The sequence below is a fragment of the Xenopus tropicalis genome, chromosome 3 (genome assembly GCF_000004195.4).
Source record: "Xenopus tropicalis strain Nigerian chromosome 3, UCB_Xtro_10.0, whole genome shotgun sequence".
Taxonomy (NCBI): Eukaryota; Metazoa; Chordata; class Amphibia; order Anura; family Pipidae; genus Xenopus; species Xenopus tropicalis.
The window spans coordinates 40,616,478-40,635,896 of NC_030679.2; the positions used below are offsets into that span (position 1 = coordinate 40,616,478).

At 38.5% G+C, this 19,419-nt stretch overlaps 1 protein-coding gene across 10 annotated transcripts in view; it reads right to left on the reverse strand.

The window, feature by feature from the left end:
• Positions 1 to 19,419, reverse strand: part of ablim3 (actin binding LIM protein family member 3) — a 131,667-nt gene that overhangs the window by 55,562 nt on the left and 56,686 nt on the right. For all 10 annotated transcript variants that reach the window (XM_018092201.2, XM_031898816.1, XM_004912838.3 and 7 more), the window contains exon 2: positions 7,530 to 7,664. In XM_018092201.2, coding sequence (XP_017947690.1) covers positions 7,530 to 7,664 — 135 coding nt within the window. The remainder of the gene's footprint in view (positions 1 to 7,529; positions 7,665 to 19,419) is intronic.

Below are 19,419 nucleotides of genomic sequence, written 5' to 3' on the forward strand. Positions count from 1 at the left end.
ACAAAAAGACACTTGTGACCCCCCCTTTAGGCTATTCCTAGTTTCTGAAATAATTCCTAGACTTGGCGTATCTCGGAATATTTATTGCAAAACTCTGTCCATTTTCAGCATTCTTTCTATGATATACGACAAAACCCGCTTGGAAACTCTCAAGGGGTTAATAGAGAAGACACTTTAAATCAATAAAAGCTGGTAAAGCAAAGAATAAGAAAGTGATGAATATGAAAGATTACAGCTCAAAGACCCCCCTTGATGCAATAAAAGACAGAGAGCCTGCTGTACGGATCAGGCTAGATTTATTGCTCCCTGTGCCTGGCAGTAGGATTTAGGATTCTCTGTTATAGACACCAGCACGGTGCTGTGTGATGCCTACATCAAATAAACTCAGTTCAATCAGGCTTAATTACAGTACATGTCACTGAATTCTTATTCAGATCCTTTGTGCTTAGATACCATTAATTACCATTGTCAAGTACATAGAATCCCCTGTTGCTGGGAAAGTTCCCAGCATCCCTAGTAAGCTTTTTGTAGGGACACAAGTGCTGGCAAAGTTGTGATAAACTGAATTGTCTCCATTAATTCCTACTGTAATTGCCTGTAATTTGCGGCTGCTCTCACAGGTCAGGCAATTATCCCTTGAAAATGCTAGCTAATGCATTTAGATTGGGCGACAAAACTAATGGAATCGCCTAGTGTGCCATTACCTTTAAAGACATTACCTAATTCCATAGGAATGAAGTGTAATTAACAATAAGGTACTGATGTCTGGCAGTCTTTTCCTTATAGATCTATCTATGTAGGATGTCTCAGCAAACGCTTGTGCAGATATAAATATGCAGAGAAGGAATGTGCAGGAAAGGATAACATACTATTACATATAAAATAGTATTATTTCCAACTTTATTTCCAAGTCTAGTACAGGTATAGGATCTGTTATCTAGAAAGCTCAGGATAACGGGGAGGTTATCTCCCATAGACTCCATTTTAATCAAATAATTCAAATTTTAAAAAAGCATTTTCTTTTCCTCTGTAATAATAAAACAGTACCTTGTACTTGATGCCAGATAAGCTACAATTAATCCTTATTGAAGGCAAAACAATCCTATTGAATTTATTTAAAGGGCATGTCAACCTAATAAAAGAAAACATCATTCTAAGCAACTTTCCAATATCAATTTTTTATTATTAGTGCTTTAAAAGTTATTTGTAAATGTAATTGCTATAGAGAGCATCATTTGCTGAACTCCTGGATGTTGCAAGTGCCAGGCTCCTCCAGTTAGACAGGTCTGTAACATCTGCTGCCTTGTGTTACATTGTTTCAAGAATCAGAGCCCCCAGGGCAGTGAATACAAAGGACAGGCAGACACTGCTTTTAATAGCAGCTATATATATATATATATATATATATATATTTATATACACAAATAACTCAAAAACATTACAAATATGTAATGGACGTAACGTATATTGCAAAGTTTCTTAGAATTAATTTTCTTTTCTTAGGCAAAAATTATTTATGGGGTTGACATGTCATTTAATATTTAACTTATTTTTTTTGTAGAGTTTAATTATGGCGATCCAAATTATTGAAAGATCCCTTATCCAGAAAACCACAGATCCAGAGCATACTGGATAACAGGTGCCATACCTGTACAGCCTTCCAAGGCCTATTCACTATTCACTACGGTGCCATATAATCTGGGGATACAAATAAACAGTTGCACTGCAAAGTCAGGTATATGATTGATACATATCCAAATGAAATGACTGCTTGTTATTAACCAGTCCATTGACTGCATTACTAACAGTGTATTACCTTGCCCAAAAAGAATCAGTCAAATGTCAAAATTTTTATAGGGTTTAGACATAATGATGGCATATTTAGGAATACAATGAAACCTTTTCCATTCAGTTCTTCAGAAGAGTGCTGTGTGATTGCAAGTGGTAAAATTATTCATGCTTATCAGTCGTTTTATTGATTGGCTGCTGCACTGTATCTGCTGCCGGTCATAATACTGATAAAGTATCCTATTTTGTATTTTAACAGATCCTGAGCATTGAGTGAAAGCAAAGCACCTAGACTGGAGCAGATTAACAAACAGGACTCTCTGTGACTTGGGAATTCTGAGCTTTAACAACCTTGTAAAGTCCTTTTTTATTGCTATATTAAACCACCACTAAAAGATTTTATTTGCACTGCACCACTATGGGATTAAAGGATTAAATTGGCAGCAGGGCATTTAACATCATTGCCACACAATGCCAGATACACACCTTACCATTCAGAGTTCTGGTTTATTGGCCTCTATATCTGCTATAAAATATATGACAATTGTGTAGACTTAGTAGATAGTTCACGTTCTTCATTCATACAGGCTTTTACTTTATTTAGATTTAGTAGAGAAGAGAAGTGCACATCTCTTTAGGACTGCCATAAGGAATAGTGGGGCCCCATTTGTTAGCAGGGCTGTGTGAATGGTGAGTAGGGTTACCACCTTAGAATAAGTCTTACTGGCAGATGGTCTGGTGATAAGAGGCGGGCCAGGTATGTCACTGGGGTGTGGTAATTACATAAATGGGCAGAGCAATGATGTCATTAGGCTGGGTAATGATGCAATTTGGGAGGGTTAACAATGTACTGGGTGTGTTGGTGTGATTCTCCAAGATTGGGGCATAGAAATGTATTGGGGTGGACCATGGTTTAAATGGGCCGGTCAGACATGAAATATGATACAGAAAAAAGAAAAATGGACAGCAGCCAATATTCCAATAAAATTAATATCTTTATTTGCTCTGCTTAAAAACATCAGAGCTTCAAGGCCTTCCACGTTTTCGGTGCTACCACCTTTAATCATAGGAATATGATACTACTCTACTATATAACCGTTAATTTTGAAAACAGGCCCTGGCCTCTGCTTGTTTTTCACTGGCTCGGCAGGTAAAATACAGACCCTCAATGATGGGCCCCCTGCTTCTGACAGCCATTGCTTATTTATTTACTCGCACTTGCCCCATCCTGCCCACTCCAATGACTTAAGAGAGGGGAAGGCATGGGAATATAAGTAAGGACTGTGTGCTGGGTCGGGAGAGAGCAATTTAAGTGCCCCTTGAGGTATTTTCTTCATTGCTGAATGAAAAGGAGGACTTTAATTGTAAAAACAGTAAGGTGAACAGTAAGGTCTATTAGGCATTATAACGTAATATAGATTCCACCAGTACATTGCCCCACAGCAACCAATCAGCAATTAGCTTTTGTTCATATAGTGCAATAAGTTTAATAAAAGCAAAGTCTGAAAATACACATCTCTTGTAGTTAATTTGAAAATCGCAGACAGAAAGTTCAGAATGCTCTTCACTGTTATGAATCCTTTACTGCCACCACTCTGTGTTGGTTTTAATTGAGGATTGCAGCAAGAATAAGACTTAGTGCTATAATTAAATCTCAAAGCACTTGTTCTTAAATATGACCGACAGTTTAAGGGGCACCACCATTCCCTTTCAGCCTAACAGCCCACATATGTTAATAGGACTAGCAGCTCCAGCACAAGAGCACCTGCTATAAAATACTTTTAAAATCTGTCATCAGTTTCATGAACTCCGATGAGAGATAACAATCAAGTGCTTCGAGTATAGTGATCTCTGACAACCCCTTTGGCATTAAGGCTTAATAAAAAAGGTTGATAACATTTAATGAGATTTAATTACAGGCAGATGATTAATTTATTTTGCGTAAATTAGTAAATGTGCAAGGTTTCAAACAAAATGTTATTAAGTAATGAACTTTTTCTTTTTACTATATTTTGTGGCCTATGTGAATTCCTTGAGTGCCCATCAACTGTATGCTACAGGTCTAGTCACCCATAGCAACCAATTGGCAGAAGGCATTTACTGGTTACCTGTTTAAGAGCAATCATTTTTTTGATTGCTGTGGATTACTATAAGCTAGGCCTAGGGTGGCACGCTGCCTGTCTAGTGGTGCAACAACTGAATATGTGTTCATGCAAATAGTGTTTTATTTATAACATACATTAATTTTAACACACGTAACAAGCAGCCAAACGTGTGAACCATCTTGATATCCTTTCCAGAACCTGTCAATAGTGTTTTGCAGTGCATTTACCCTTAACTCTAGAGCTATGCAAAAGGTGTTATAGATTTCAAAGGTCTTATAAGGTTTTTTAAAGTGCTGGACTGACCCTTCTAAGGCCCACCAGAGAACCTGGCATCCAGGGCCCCACGCTCACAACACCTGGATAGATTGTCAAATGGTATAGAGGTTATACAGGATAATAATGGAAATAAAAACAGCACACTGCAAGGTCCTCTAGTACTTTGGCAGGCCTGTCCAGTCCTAGTTTTACAGCTACCTCATGGTTTTACTCTAAACTTAGAGATGGTGAATGGGACTAAATCCAGAAGCAAAAAAAACACCATGGCAAGGCTGGAGCAGTGCCTCTGACTTACTTTTCCTTAGTGTTCTTACAGGCCAGGGTGGGTACACAAGGAGGCGGGTCTCTGATATAAGAGGGGGCAGGGCATGATGTCGGTGGCCCACATTCAATTGGAAATAGGGAGCCAGGTGGGTTAGAATGGGAGCTGGGAGAGGGGTTAGGAAGTGGGACAGGGTAGGATAGGAGGCACACCATATATAACTATTGGCAGTATTGCGTTTGATCTATTTCTCCTGAGGAAGCGTGTCGTGCAGCACGCGAAACGCGCCAAGCTTTTTTTGGTCTTTTACACTTCTCCAAAATTGTGAGTAGCCTGCTCTATGCAGCTTTTGTTCTTAATAAACGTTGTTACACTATTCCACGTTTCTTTTTCTATTATATCCTATTGAGGATCCTGGCTCTACCTTCAATCAAAGTTCTACCTTATCTATTTTTCTATTTTTTTTTTATCCATTGATATCTGGTGAGCATATATATCACTAGCACTAGTGGGTGTGGATTTATCGTGCATACATCACACTATTGTAAAGTTTGCCTTTACTATCTGCACTCTATGTGTTTTATTTTTGTGTTTTTTACGCGCTTCCATTATTGCATCTGTATACAGATGCTTTGCTTTGTTCCCTAACTGTTGAAATCTAATTGCTGATTGGCTGGCCTAGGCAACATCACCAGTAATGCTTCACTCCAATTTTTACACTGCATGATAAATATACCCCCTAGAGTTTACTATTATGGGAGCTACACCTGCCACTATCTAATGCCTCATTAATGGGGCCCTGTCCCCTGACTTTAACTAGGCCTGTACCCAGGCTCCCAGCAACATCCACCCTGTTCCTCTGGTGGAAGCAAAGAGGACTATACCAAAGTGAGGCAGGAAGTGGTCACCATACCTTCTAGCCAACAGCACACATATGTAAATGAATGTACTTAGATACATTCCCTTCCACTCAGCAACTAAGGGAACTGAACCTGTAGGGTTTTAAAGCCATAGGGCCCATTTAACCCTATGGGTCCCTACACTACATTGCCAGGAATTTGTAATACCGGCCCTGGCTGGGTGGCAACCCTATGACAAAAGGGGAATGGACATCAGGAAGATGTACTGGGGGCAGCTTTCTTAGACAGGATATATTAAGTATAATGTCACACACAGTTATTTATGCATAATTTGTCTCTGAGATTTTCCCAGTAAATCTTTTGGCGCTAAAAACTAGTGATATTATTTTTCTTTATAATCTATAATATAGTTTCTATAGGATTTACCTGTGAGAATGGCACACTCAAAGGAGACTCAGAATCACTGGGGCCTGATTGGCGTCCTAAAGAATGCGCAGTCTTAATACAATGCACACATGAAAAGATCAATTTTTTCCAAGGTTTAGGGGGTGGGGGCCTGCTATAGGTCCATGTACTGTACTTACAGACATTTACTAAAGAACGTTACAATTATCTCTCTTGTCACTGACATTCTTCTTAAGAAAAGCCCAAGGGGAATACAGGTACAATTACAACATGTGACACTGCCCTAACATAGCAATGCTGCTGTAGCATTGAAACATTTATTTCTGTGCAATTTAAAAAAAAAAAAAAAAGATACTAGAAGATATTTGCTGCCCTGATGCCAGTAACGTAGACATGGATTGTGGTGCAAAAGGCACTCTACTTAATTAGTTTAATTCATTTGCAAAGTATTGGGGGATGCTGACAGATTTTTTGATTGAGACAAATGAGATTATCAGTTGGCCTATATTTAAAAGCATGGGCTACTGTATGGTGACCTGTGCAATAAAGTCATGTCATAGCCTTCTGATATATTTATATTTTACAACAGTCTCTAGATGTGCAAAGCTGGTAGAGACATACCCTAAAAGACTGGCAGCTGTAATTGCAGCAAAAGGTGGTTCTACAAAGTATTGACTCAGGGGGCTGAATAATTACGCACACCCCACTTTGCAGTTATTTATTTGTAAAAAATGTTTGGAATCATGTATGATTTTCGTTCCACTTCTCACGTGTACACCACTTTGTATTGGTCTTTCACGTGGAATTCCAATAAAATTGATTCATGTTTGTGGCTGTAATGTGACAAAATGTGGAAAAGTTCAAGGGGGCCGAATACTTTTGCAAACCACTGTAATGTAAATGGCTGCAAACAAATTCCATTTCAGACAACTCTGGGGAGCACATGGTCAAAATGATGGTTACAAAATGGTTATTAAAAGAGAAATGATTCTTTATTTTAAGTCACTGCCATGACGAAGTGACCAATATACAGTAGCATTTTAATTGATAATGTGAATCAGATAATGACCTTAATATTTTTAATGCTTTTATTGCCAGGGAAGGTCATAGCATTTTTATAAGTTCACCCTTTTCCCCCAACAAACAGCAAAGACAGGCTGAACTTCTTAAAAAACATTTTCCAGAGAGCTCTATGGTTTGCCCATCAATTGGGAGCTGATAGTGTCTCTGCACTGTGATGGATGGCACTGAATAATATTTATAGAGCTATAAAGCTGCTTTATGGACATTTCATTATCTAGATGCAATCTGCTGGGCCTAGGATTCTTTGTCTAGAATAGTAACCCTTTGCTGAACTGCTTGGAAGGCAACGTGGAAATGATATTTATCAGTCACTACAGCACACAAGGAAGCTCTTGCAATATATGTGAATGAGTATTATAAAGAGATTGTTACTGTACATTTTTACAATATAAATAATACATAGAGTTCATTCCAGGGACATATCCACAAATTAATGATGTATGTAATGACTGCTCATACAGAATAATTTAATTTACCACCCTTTCCCCCATAACCATTATGTGATGGTGTCCACTCCTTAGGAACCCAGATGTTTACTACTTTGTCAGGATGATAGGGCCTTTGTGAAACTTTAAGGGGTAAAACAAAATGGTGGGGTGATGGTTCCATCATATGAGAGTGAGTAATAATTTAAAGATATTTGTAAAAATATGTTCTAATATATTATGTAAAAAAGTCACACCCTACCAATGCTTTTTTGTTGTTGTAATGCCATGCACATATTCCCAGAAGGAAGGATCAGACTCTTACCTTGACATGTGAAACAGCGAATGTGAAAGTGGTTGGTTTGCACTCTCACCACCTCTCCCTTGCACGTTTCTCCACAGCGATAACATTGGATTGGACCTGAATTCCCAGGATTGTAGGAGCTATGCTGATATGGCACTGTTATAAAAAAACACAAAACATGTGGACAGCCTTGTTATTTGTGTTAAATTACATGGTCACTACATTATTAATTAATGTCAATAATATACATGTGTAATTGCATCACTGCAGGTTTAGGATCTATTATCTGGAATGGTTAGGGCTTATCTGGGTAAGCAGTCAAGCTGCAAAGATATTCCAACATTAAAAAACCCAATAAGATTGGGTTACTATCTAGTACATTAAAAATGAATTGTAGGATACTATGGGATAATGCAATGCCACATTTCAGACCGTTCTGCCTAATAATTTTCCAGATAATAAATCTTGCATCACAATTATCTTGGACACCCAAGTTACATTCCATTGATTGCAAAAACCATGGCCATTCCTGGCATCCAGATGTTCTTGTGACTCAGACAAACAGCAAGTCCAGTGATACTTCTACAGTTTAAAGACTCCGGATTTCAACTGTTGCCATTAACACCACAATAGCACAGAGAAATCATAACATAATTAAACAAACCTGCAAACTAGACAGCAAATGGCTGTGGAAGTAGTAAAGACAATACCAGCGTACTGTTATAGATATAAATATACTTGTCTGGAAATAGCAACTATTACAGAAAAGTGATAACAGTAACAACTGTACAATACTAATTGTATTTCTACATGTGAATATAATACAGAGATACGCCAAATGTAAAAATGTCTTGACTGAATACTTTTACAATACCAATTTCCATGATTAGACCAATTGACTTAATATCATCAAAACTGTAAGTCGTCAAGTGAAGTAGACTGGCCAAATCTAGATGCAATGCTTGGGGTTTGGCTGAATACCTTTGGTCAAGGTTTAGTATGTACATTTGTGATTTTTGGAAATGTAGGTTTGGGGGCCCTTCTAACAGCTGTGCATCATATTACATAAGAGATTGGGTTTCATAAAACCCTATATTTTAAGCTTCTTAGCTTAACAACTCTAAACAATTCTATTAATGCCTCTTTAAGGTGGCAATACACAGGCAGATTTAAGCTGCCGATTAGACTGTGCACGGGGCTCTCCGATGGGCCTGTCTGCCCAAAAATTGGCCAGATGCTGGTCAGGCAGGTTTAAAAAATCCCAGTAAATCCTCTAGTAGGATTCATTGGGGTATATTTATTAAAAAGTGAAGTTAGAGCTCACTACAGTCCACTAGAGTGAAATTCTGCCACTTTCCATTTATTTCTATAGAAGAAAGAGAAAGTTCATCCTTTGATAAATATGCCATAAAAATGAATGGAGAGTGGTGGAATTTCACTCAAGCAGACTGTGCTGAGCTCTAACTTCACTTTTTGATATTTAATAAAATATACCCCATTATATCTTAGCTGGGATCAAGTACAAGGTACGGTTTCATTATTACAGAAAAAAAGGAAATCAGTTATAAAAATGTAAACCTTTTAATTAAAATGGGAGATTTCCATCCTATAATTTTAAGTTGTCTTCATATGGGTTTCCAGATAAGGCAGGGGTCCCCAACTTTTCTTACTCGGGAGCCACAGTCAAATGTAAAAAGACTTGGGGAGCAACACAAGCACCATTAAAGTTCATGGAGGTGCCAAATAAGGGCTGTGATTGGCTATTAGGCAGCCTCTATGCACACTATCAGCTTACAGGGGCTTTATTTGGGAGTACATCTTGTTTTTATTCAACCTAAACTTGCCCCCAAGTCAGGAATTCAAAAATAACTACCTGGTTTGGGGGCACTGAGAGCAACATCCAAGGGGTTGGGGAGCAACATGTTGCCCCTGAGCCACTGGTTGGGGATCACTGAGATAAGGGATCCCATACCTGTACAGATATAACCAAATACTGTACTGTTGTACTTTATCCACAACATAATGAAATTGTTCAATTCAAAGTGATTGATTGAAGAGGTTAATAAATGACATTCAATACAAAAACAATCAAGAATTGATTTCATTAACTAAATTATTTTTAAATACACAAAATATCTGAGCTCAGTTCCATAAACAATCAACTTCCATTGGAACGGAGCAAAAGAGGGATGGTGCTACACTTGGCTGTGATGAGTTCACCAACACTACAGGGTCATAAATTTCCTTCACATCCCAAATCACATTCCACTGCAGAGATTACTGGGACCTTTTGTGCGAGGAGCGGTTCACAGAGAGGTCTGATTGTATTAATATGAGCAGATATGATGGCAAGGCATGTGCCTGGGGAGAGCAGACTATTCACCATATCACACTGGGTGAGAGCCAAGCCACTCCATGCTGATACAGTCACATAACCTTTTGCCACAACTCTGCTGCCCTGACCCACCTTCAGGGGACATGAATACAGCTATAGACAAGGGGAACAAATATTGTAATAAATAAATACAAACATTAACATATATTAAGTGCTAAGAAACACCAGAGCAGGGAAATCCCTGTCCCACAGAGCTTACAGTCAAATGATTCCCAGCTTGCCTGTAGTACAGCATAAGGCTTTATTTTGTGATAGAAACTTTTTGGTACAGTAACACTTCACTGCATGAACATAATATCCTCTCCATATTTCATTAAGTAAAATTATCATTAATAAATGCTTATAACTTCACTGGATTTTTACCAGGGGATTTGAATGCAAAAGAACAACGGATTGAGGTTTTATTTGCTCGGAGATCTGAGGCAGCGTGTTTAGAAGAAATGATAATGTTTATCAAGCTAATTAGCAGATTCTGATAAACACAGCTGAGACGAGGATTATTAAGTTTACAAGAGAGGGCAGAAATAAAGGAGAAAGGGGAAAAAAATAAGGCAACTCTATAAGCAAATAATTTCTCTCTTTCAACTAATAACCTGCTTCAATTGTTTTATACACTCATAGAGGGCAATGCAGTTTTTGTAATAACAAAGATAAGGATTTTATTGAACTTTTTATTGTACATGTACATCCTCATACACACAAAGACACACACACCCCATGCATTAACTGCCTCCATTTCCAATAACCTCAGCACCCTGGCTGGCACAGAATCTAAATCTTCTGGGAATAACAAGTAGGGTTACCTTTTTTACGACAAGGCCCAGGTGGAAACTCAAATAACAAGAAAGCTGAATACATCCCCAAAATCACTTAGTTTAGAGCAGTACTCCGTGGCCATGCCCAGGTGCTTCCCAACCAGCCTAAAACTCCTCTCTTTTTCCAGTAAACCCTGTCCCTTGTGGTGTCTGCGAAAAACATTTCCATTGTGTTGTTTGAATTTGCCATTTCTAAGTACATAATAAATGCTTTTATTTCAGTATTCTACGGTATTATATACTTTTTATATAGAACTCCATGTACATTAGCTGCCTATGACTATAATACAGTCATACTTGTATTATAAGTATATTTGTCTACAGTGGGCCTCCAAAACTAAACACAATATTCAAGTTCATCAGTAGGGTTGCTAACTTTTCTGGAAAAAAGATATCAGCCTTCCTATATTTTAGCATTCTTCCCTATTAATAACATTGGGATCAAGCATATTGTTTACCAGCCAGCCCAGTAGAATTCCGGCTAGGTGGTAACCCTATGTAGGCCGGGACTGGCAATCTGTGGCTTTTGGCAAATTTTAGAGGAGCTGGGCAGGCAGCAGTGCCCTGCAAATTACCAGGGGTGACAAAAAGCAGTTCCTGGTAACAATCCAGATATTTAAATTGGAATTTCAGCTCTTCTAGTGCAGAGAAGCCGCTACTGTGGCATCAAATTGGCTGCCTCAAGGAGAAACTGAGCCCTAAGATGGCACTGGGGGCTGAGTAATGGTGCCGTAGATATTCGCTATTGAGTTGGCTGGTGGGAGGCGGTTAAGCCCTTTGGTTACTTGAAATGCCGGAGCCTATTTTAAATCCCAGCCTGAACCTGACTCTCATCACCAGTGACCTATAAAATGCTACTGCTACTAAGATAGTGTCTATAAATAAGACTATTTTCAATGTTACTTCAATGAAAAAAATAAACCAAATAACTGATTGCATATGTATACACTCCCTTTAAATCAGTATTTAGTGGATGCAATCTCTGCAGCACAACTGCTCAAGCTCTGTCAGGGGATAGTGGGTGAAGAGCCATATTCTCTATTGTATTGATATCTGGACTCTGACTCTGGCTATTACAGGACATGAACATTGTTTCTTGTGTAGATTTGGCTTTATGCTCGGGGACATTGTCATGCTGGAAGACAAATTCTATCCCAGGGCTCAGGTTTCTAGCAGACTGCATCAGATTTCCACCAGGATTTCACTGTATTTTGCTGCATTTGTTTTGTTTAATACAGGTATAGGACCCGTTATCCAGAATGCTCAGGACCAAGGGTATTCCGGATAAGGGGTCTTTCCGTAATTTGGATCTCCATACCTTGTCTGCTAAAAAATTAATAAAACATATAGGATTGTTTTGCATCCAATAAGGATTATTTACAGTATATCTTAGTTGGGATCAATTACAAGGTACTGTTTTATTACTACAGAGAAAAAGGAAATCAGTTTTAAAATTCTGAATTATTTGATTAAAATGGAGTCTATGGGAGACAGGCTTTCCGTAATTTGGAGCTTTCTGGATAATGGGTTTCCGGATAAGGGGTCCGATACCTGTACATTCAAACAATATAATAATTCAATTTGTATAAAAAATTAATTTCAGATGTTGCTTATGTGTGTCTCTGCAGTTGAAGGTTCCATTTGAGAAGGCCTCCTGCTATTAATGGCCACCCTGCACCCACTTGGGGTGAGATGCAATAAAGATATATTGCAGATGGAATTTCAGGGAGTTTTTCACAGTTGCGCATCCAGTGGGCAGAGGGAAGGCAAGTCTGGAAGGGGTGGGGTCTGGCAGGGGTCCAGATATGCACTGCTACTCTAAACACCAATAAGGTGAACTAATGCAGCCCGTTGTAATCACACAATTTGATTAAGGTGGTTTTCCACTGTTTCCTACTGAAACTTTTCATATGCACATTAATTAAGAATGTAAAAGGTTTAACGCTAATATATATCTATTAAAAACAGTACAGGTATCGGACCCCTTATCCAGAAACCCATCATCCAGAAAGTTCCGAATTACGGAAAGGCCATCTCCCATAGACTCCATTTAAATCAAATAATTCACATTTTATAAAACGATTTCCTTTTTCTCTGTAATAATAAAACAGGACCTGTACTTGATCCCAACTAAGATATAATTTATCCTTACTGGAGCCAAAACAATCTTATTGGGTTTATTCAATGTTTAAGTAATTTTTTTTAGTATACTTAAGGTAGGAGATCCGAATTACGGAAATACCCCTTATCCAGAAAACCCCAGATCCCAAGCATTCTGGATAACGGGACCCATACCTGTATATGTCTGTTCCTTTCTATTCTCAGTATCGTTGGTTCTAACTCTTAAATCCTTGTAGCAGAATTCCGCAGGTTAAAAGGCCTTGAAGAGAATTAATCTCTGCTATATTATTTCAAGAGGCAGAACAAGTAGTAGGGTCAGAGAACAGAGAGGTATAAAGACTGTTTTAAATTGCAATTACATCTATGCAGAACTTTAACCCTTAAAAATGTTTAATTAATGTATATTGGAAAACTGCCTAGAATTACATTTTCTTTCATTATGCAAAAACCATACTTTGGGTGAAGAATCCCTTTAGGTAAATTGCAATGATAATAAAAATGTTATTATACCAAAGATAATGGTCCTTTGTATGCCAATATTTGGCTTTTAAACAGTGAATGTAACTGGTTAAAATGATCCCATATTTCCAGTGTTCTTGTTGCTAGGGAACTCTGGGTTGTCCATAGCAACCGTCTGCAGACTCCCAGAGGATACAAGAAAAGTGATGTATGCAGGGGAACGATAGGGAATGGAATGAGGATCCAAGAGGCAGCATAAAATCACTTAACATATTTAAACACTAAATTCCCCCTTCAGCCCAAAGGAAATGAGATTTATCCTTTTGGTTTATTATGCTTTAAACCTCCCGTTCTGTCAATTCGCTCATTTACCAGCTGCACAATATGCTCAGACGCAGGGCAAAGAAGGATAAAGGCAAGCTCATTATTACATTTAATCCAACAATGTAAACAAGTATTACAGGTCTCCCTTATGGGAAGCGAAAAGGGAGCTATGGGGAAAGATCAGAGGAGCTCAATAACAATTATAGGCAGGTTGTGTTTGGAACTATTATACATACTCCCTGTTAGCAGGCACCTATCAAAGGCTTCCTGCTGTAATGCCTGGGCACAACCCTCGGGCCATGTGAGTGAACACACTGAAGGGTAACTAAAGGCTCAAATACACTAGAATAATAAATACGTAAACTTCTCTGTGCCTTAGAACTCAGCTGCATTCAAATTATTAATAACCCTTTTCAGACTGATGTTCTGCACATTTTTTTAAATGGATATTGTCATACAGGCAGTTTTTTTGCTCCTTAATTTATTTAGTTTTAATTAAAAAAGTGTTGTGGAGTTACTTACTTTGCTTTATAATTATTCTTATCTTAATTACTCTGCTTATTAATGTTTTTAGGGTTAATGGCCCACAACATGGTTTCTCATGTTTCATGCTGCTGCCTCCCATTGACTTTAATGGGAATTGCCTACCATGCGAGTGCCCTCTAACTCACAGCTCCTGAAGAACCACCTACACTCCTACAATATACTAGCAGCCAATCTGCACTGAAGTAAATTGGAAGTGGGAGATTCAGGTGCCTTTCTATTCTTCTTTATTGCTATTATTTATGTGCCATAAGGCTACTGTTAAATGCCAGGGCTCTCAGAACTACCCTGCGGTCTTTAATGAGCTGGCATTAATAGCTTCCATGGTGCATTTTGTAAGGAAAACTCCTGCCTTTTTGGGCCACTGACAGGCAGATGCCATTAATGACAGAAGTGGTATCAAACACAAGATGTTAAATAGGAGCTTTAACATTAATACTGTATACAGAATAACATGTAGATATTACGATTAGAGAACACTGTATGTATGAGATCCAGTTTGACGTTGCTCACTCATCCAATTTTCTTTTCAACAAAAACTGGAATGAGCAAAATGCTTGTCTAATTGAGGCCTGTAATGATTCTATTTTCTTAAATATGTCTGCCAATATTCAAGCTAATTTTAATATTTTAAGGGAATTTGTGTCAACAATACATCATATCATTATGTACCATCAGCATGCTGCTTTATTTGCTCAGTCAAGTCTTGCTCACGGCTGAACTGCTTTATACATTCCAATTATAGTGAGACTCATCCTCAGTTGTAAGTGCAATCTGAGCTGAGCAGTCAGCAGGGAGGGAGGTTGGCATTTTATATTGTTTCCCTGTTACATCGTTCCTGAGGTTGGAAAGACCCAGTGATCAAGTTCAACCTTTCATTCATATATCTCTTATTTGATTCTTTTCAGCCTGCAAGCTAAGGCGTTTTTTTTCTATATTGTGGTTTTATTGCACTATGTAATATGTTGGCAATCTATAAATGCCTTATAATAAATCCAATATTAAACCAGAAAGAGGCAAAAAAAGCCAAAATATTTTTTAAAAATTCTCAGCAATATATTTTCCGATTGGCTAAAAATGCATCTGACTAAAATGTTGCAGTACTCTCAATACTTTTTTAAAAATAAGAAACATCTGAAAAATATGCTGCACTGGTATACTTTTTGCCAGAACAAAAATAGGTTTTCCAAAACAAGCTCTTTGTTTAGCTGAAGCTAATGTCACACTAGACTTCCCATCTGTAATCAAAAATTAAGTCAATTCCCCCAAGTGACTAGGCCCCACACTGACACACCCTTTCCTGGTCAGGCTTTAGGAGGGCAGCCTGGTCAGGCTATTCCCTGGTGGAATGTTTATAGAGATTGCTTGATTCAGCTTTTGCTCAGTGCAAGGTGCTTGGCCCACTGTAGTGCAAGAATCTCCAAGAAAGTTCATTCAGGGACAGTTTTTAGGTAAGACCCCTCATATACTTTTACCAGGTATGGACTGGGATTCAGAAAAGGCCCTGGCATTCCAAGTACACAAATGGCCCATACCGCCCCCACCAGCCAAATAAATAGTAAATGTCTATGGCATATTATTGCATGCTTGTGTGGCACACCAAAACTTTTTACATCTGAGTGTGGCTCACAAATACAAAAAGGTTGGGGATTCCTGCAACATTGTTGTTAGGAGCAGTAGTGAGACTGGACACTGATGTCTGACCATTAGGCCTTGCAGTGAGCGTTCCTATTTATCCAACAGGTGTTCAGCTTGGTTAAGGTCAGGCCTCTGTTCATCCCAGTAAATTCATTGTTAATGGACTAAACTTTGAGCTTAGAGACATTATCCTGCTGAAACAAGGACCTTCCTTAAACTGTTCTAACAAAGTATTAATAGCCAAATTGCCAAGAATGTCAATAAACAAGATAGAATTAAGGTTTGCCTTCGCTGGAATCTGGGGTTATATCTCAAACTATGAATCTACCAAACTTCAAAATCACTGCCATATAGACCAAACCCAGATTTGCCTGTCAAGACTGCTGGATAAAATTCACAATGTAATGTGGCCGTTTCCAGTAAATAAATCCTCCTCATAATTAATATTGGTTGAGACTTTGCATGTGCTGGACCCAATCTTTCATTAAATAAATTCATCAATTGTTAGGTCTCACACTGCTTTACTCTGCATCAGAACACAATGATCCTGTTGTACAAGCATGTAGTTTCAAAGGTCTGTGCAGGTATCTAAACCAGTACTTTTGTACAAACTCTGGTGGAAGAAAAGGTGTAACTTTATCGTTCACTTGACATATGGCAGGTAGAACAAAGGACCACTTTTGGTAATGTTAAGTAATGAAAGCTGATCAGTGAGGTTGGTAATGTGTTGCCAGGTCGGCCAAGTTCTCAGACCTGTAATACAATGGGCTGTGTTTTATTCAGGTGAACCTGCATACCAAGAACATCCCAAGGCTCTCCAAAGGAAGTAGGAGAATTGGGATTATTCACAGATTTACAATTCAGTCACAGAGTTAGAGGTTTTAAGGCCTTGCTGGCATACTATTGCTTTTGTGACTAAGAGTATTGCTGTTGCATTTTCTGTTTTGCGTAATGCTGCTCTATTCCATGTAAATTTAAACAAGAATTGTATAATGTGGGCACTGTAGAGTTGCCAACTGTATATTATTTAACAGGAACAGACTTGTTTTCTCCTTTATATACTAGTAAAGATTTTGAATGTTTTTAATACTGACCAGCTACACGAGCCAGAAATTGAGTCTCAGTTGGTCATTTACTTGCTGCAATGCATTGCATATTGAGTGCAATTGGCATGTTTTTCCGTTGTTTTCCTACACTGGCAGCAGAAACCAAGGTATCCAGAAGAAATGTATACAAATATGGGAAAATTTTAAAATCCCAGAAAGACAGTGCCTCTGGTTAGATTTCATCTAAATCCAGCAATCACAACCATTGTACCACCCTTGATATATAATAGTCAGAAACACCACATCAAAATGAAGAATCACAGCTTCCATGGCATTGATGGCAACACAAAACATATTTCCAACTTGATTCTTGAGCACAATACATTACTACACAGTGCACTTTTGGAGCTACCATAGTTGACCGACCAACAGAAAACCAGAGAGGCCTGTGTCAAATTTGGGCACCACGCGTGTACCTTTCAAAACATTTTCTAACTCTCTCACCATACTCATTACTTCATATCTTTTCTGCTTCTCTCTTTATTGTTGTATTTTTCTACTTTGCTTTTTTGTGTTTTCTTCTGTCTTTTTTGTTTCCTCCTATCTAATATCCCCCCTCCCCTGTAAAAGGCCAGATAGTTGGATGCACAATGGATTCAAATGATGTCTGGACACAAGTGGAGTTTACCTGGAGCACCTGCCCGACACTGAGGTATTTATAGAGTAGTTGGTTCTATGCAGTAATCCAGCCAAATGATTAGTTATATTTGTCCCAATTGTACATCACCTGTCTGATTCACCTAAGCACAAAAACTTGCTTAAAAGCAATATAAACATCTTCTGGCCCAGACAGTTTAGGGTTACACAGGACTGTAGAAATCACATGCGAGAGGTTTTCTGTAGGGATCTATGACATTTGAACCAATACATAAATCAAAAAAGATTTAATGTCAGAAACCATAACAACACCATTATAATCACATTACTTCCCCTGTATGTCTACTACACCCTATAAAAATCAGGCATCCTTCTATTTTGGATTCAAGCTGCCATCTAAGGAAACATCTGTATTAGGTGCCATGAAATGAAGTATGAAATCTGGAAAGGAATTTTTAGCAAAGCTCTAATTTACCCAGGTCCAACACTTATAGGAACTAAAGCTGGCCATACACGCACCGATACTATCGTACGAAACCTCGTTTCGTACGATATTCGGTGCGTGTATGTCATGTCGGCGAGTCGACCGATATCGCAGGAAGCTGCTGATATCGGACGACTCGCCGATCGGCCAGGTTAGAAAATTTTGATCGGGCGCCATAGAAGGCGCCTGACCAAAATCTGCTGTCAGGGCTGAATCGGCAGAAGGAGATAGAAATCCTATTGTTTCTACCTCCTTATCTGCTGTTTCAGCCCTGACTGTGTGTGGCGGATCTGACGATGTTTCGTGCGACCCATGGTAGAAACAATAGGATTTCTATCTCCTTCTGCCGATTCAGCCCTGACAGCAGATTTTGGTCACGAAACATCGTCAGATCACCATGTGTATGGCCAGCTTAAGGGAGACACCAATAAGAGACCGTTCTCTTCAATGCCACTAACACTGCTCATGTTCATCATTTGTAGTCCATGTGTACATCATAGTGTATGACCATGGCTGAGGTTCCCATCCCAGGGATTAGGTTCCCATCATATGTGCAACACAGGTATGGGGTTTTCCGGATAAGGGATCTTTCTGTAATTTGGATCTCCATGCCTACCTCCAAGTCTACTAAATGTATTTAAACATTTGTTAAACCAAATAGGATTGCTTTACCTCCAATAAAGATTAATTATACAGGTATGGGATCCCTTATCCAGAAACCCATTATCCAGAAAGCTCCAAATTACGGAAAGCCTGTCTCCCATTGACTCCATTTTGATCAAATTATTCCAAATTTTAAAACTGATTTGCTTTTTCCTTGTACTTGATCCCAACTAAGATATAATTAATCCTTATTGGATTTAAAACAATCCTATTGGGTTTAATTAATGTTTTATTGATTTTTTAGCAGATTTAAGGTATGGAGATCCAAATTACGGAAAGACCCCTTTTCCGGAATACCCTTGGTCCTGAGCATTCTGGATAATGGGTCCTATACCTGTATCTTATTTATGATCTAGTACAAGGAGAATCTGCATCCCATAGGAAATTAGTAGTGGTGCTCTGGTGCTTGAACCACAAACTCCTAATCCTGCTTCTGGTTTTTGCTTAATGGGCCATTGCTCACTGGGCCGGTGTGTATGCAAGTAAATACTGTCATATGAACTAATTTGCATTCAGGAAAACAGTTGTTGGGATAATTTAAAAAAGAACAAATTTGGGCTGGCACTTCGATGTAAATCAAACGCAACAACATTTCACAAAGTACAGTTGGCCTCATTTCCAGTGTTTGGTGTTTCCACCTAGTTTGACACAAGTACTTTTAATAAGTAAACCTTTTTTAAAACCTCTAAAATTACTCTGTACAGCTCCAGAATAAAATACATTTCTCCCTGCATCCAGATTTATTTCATTTCTCTATTACAACCAG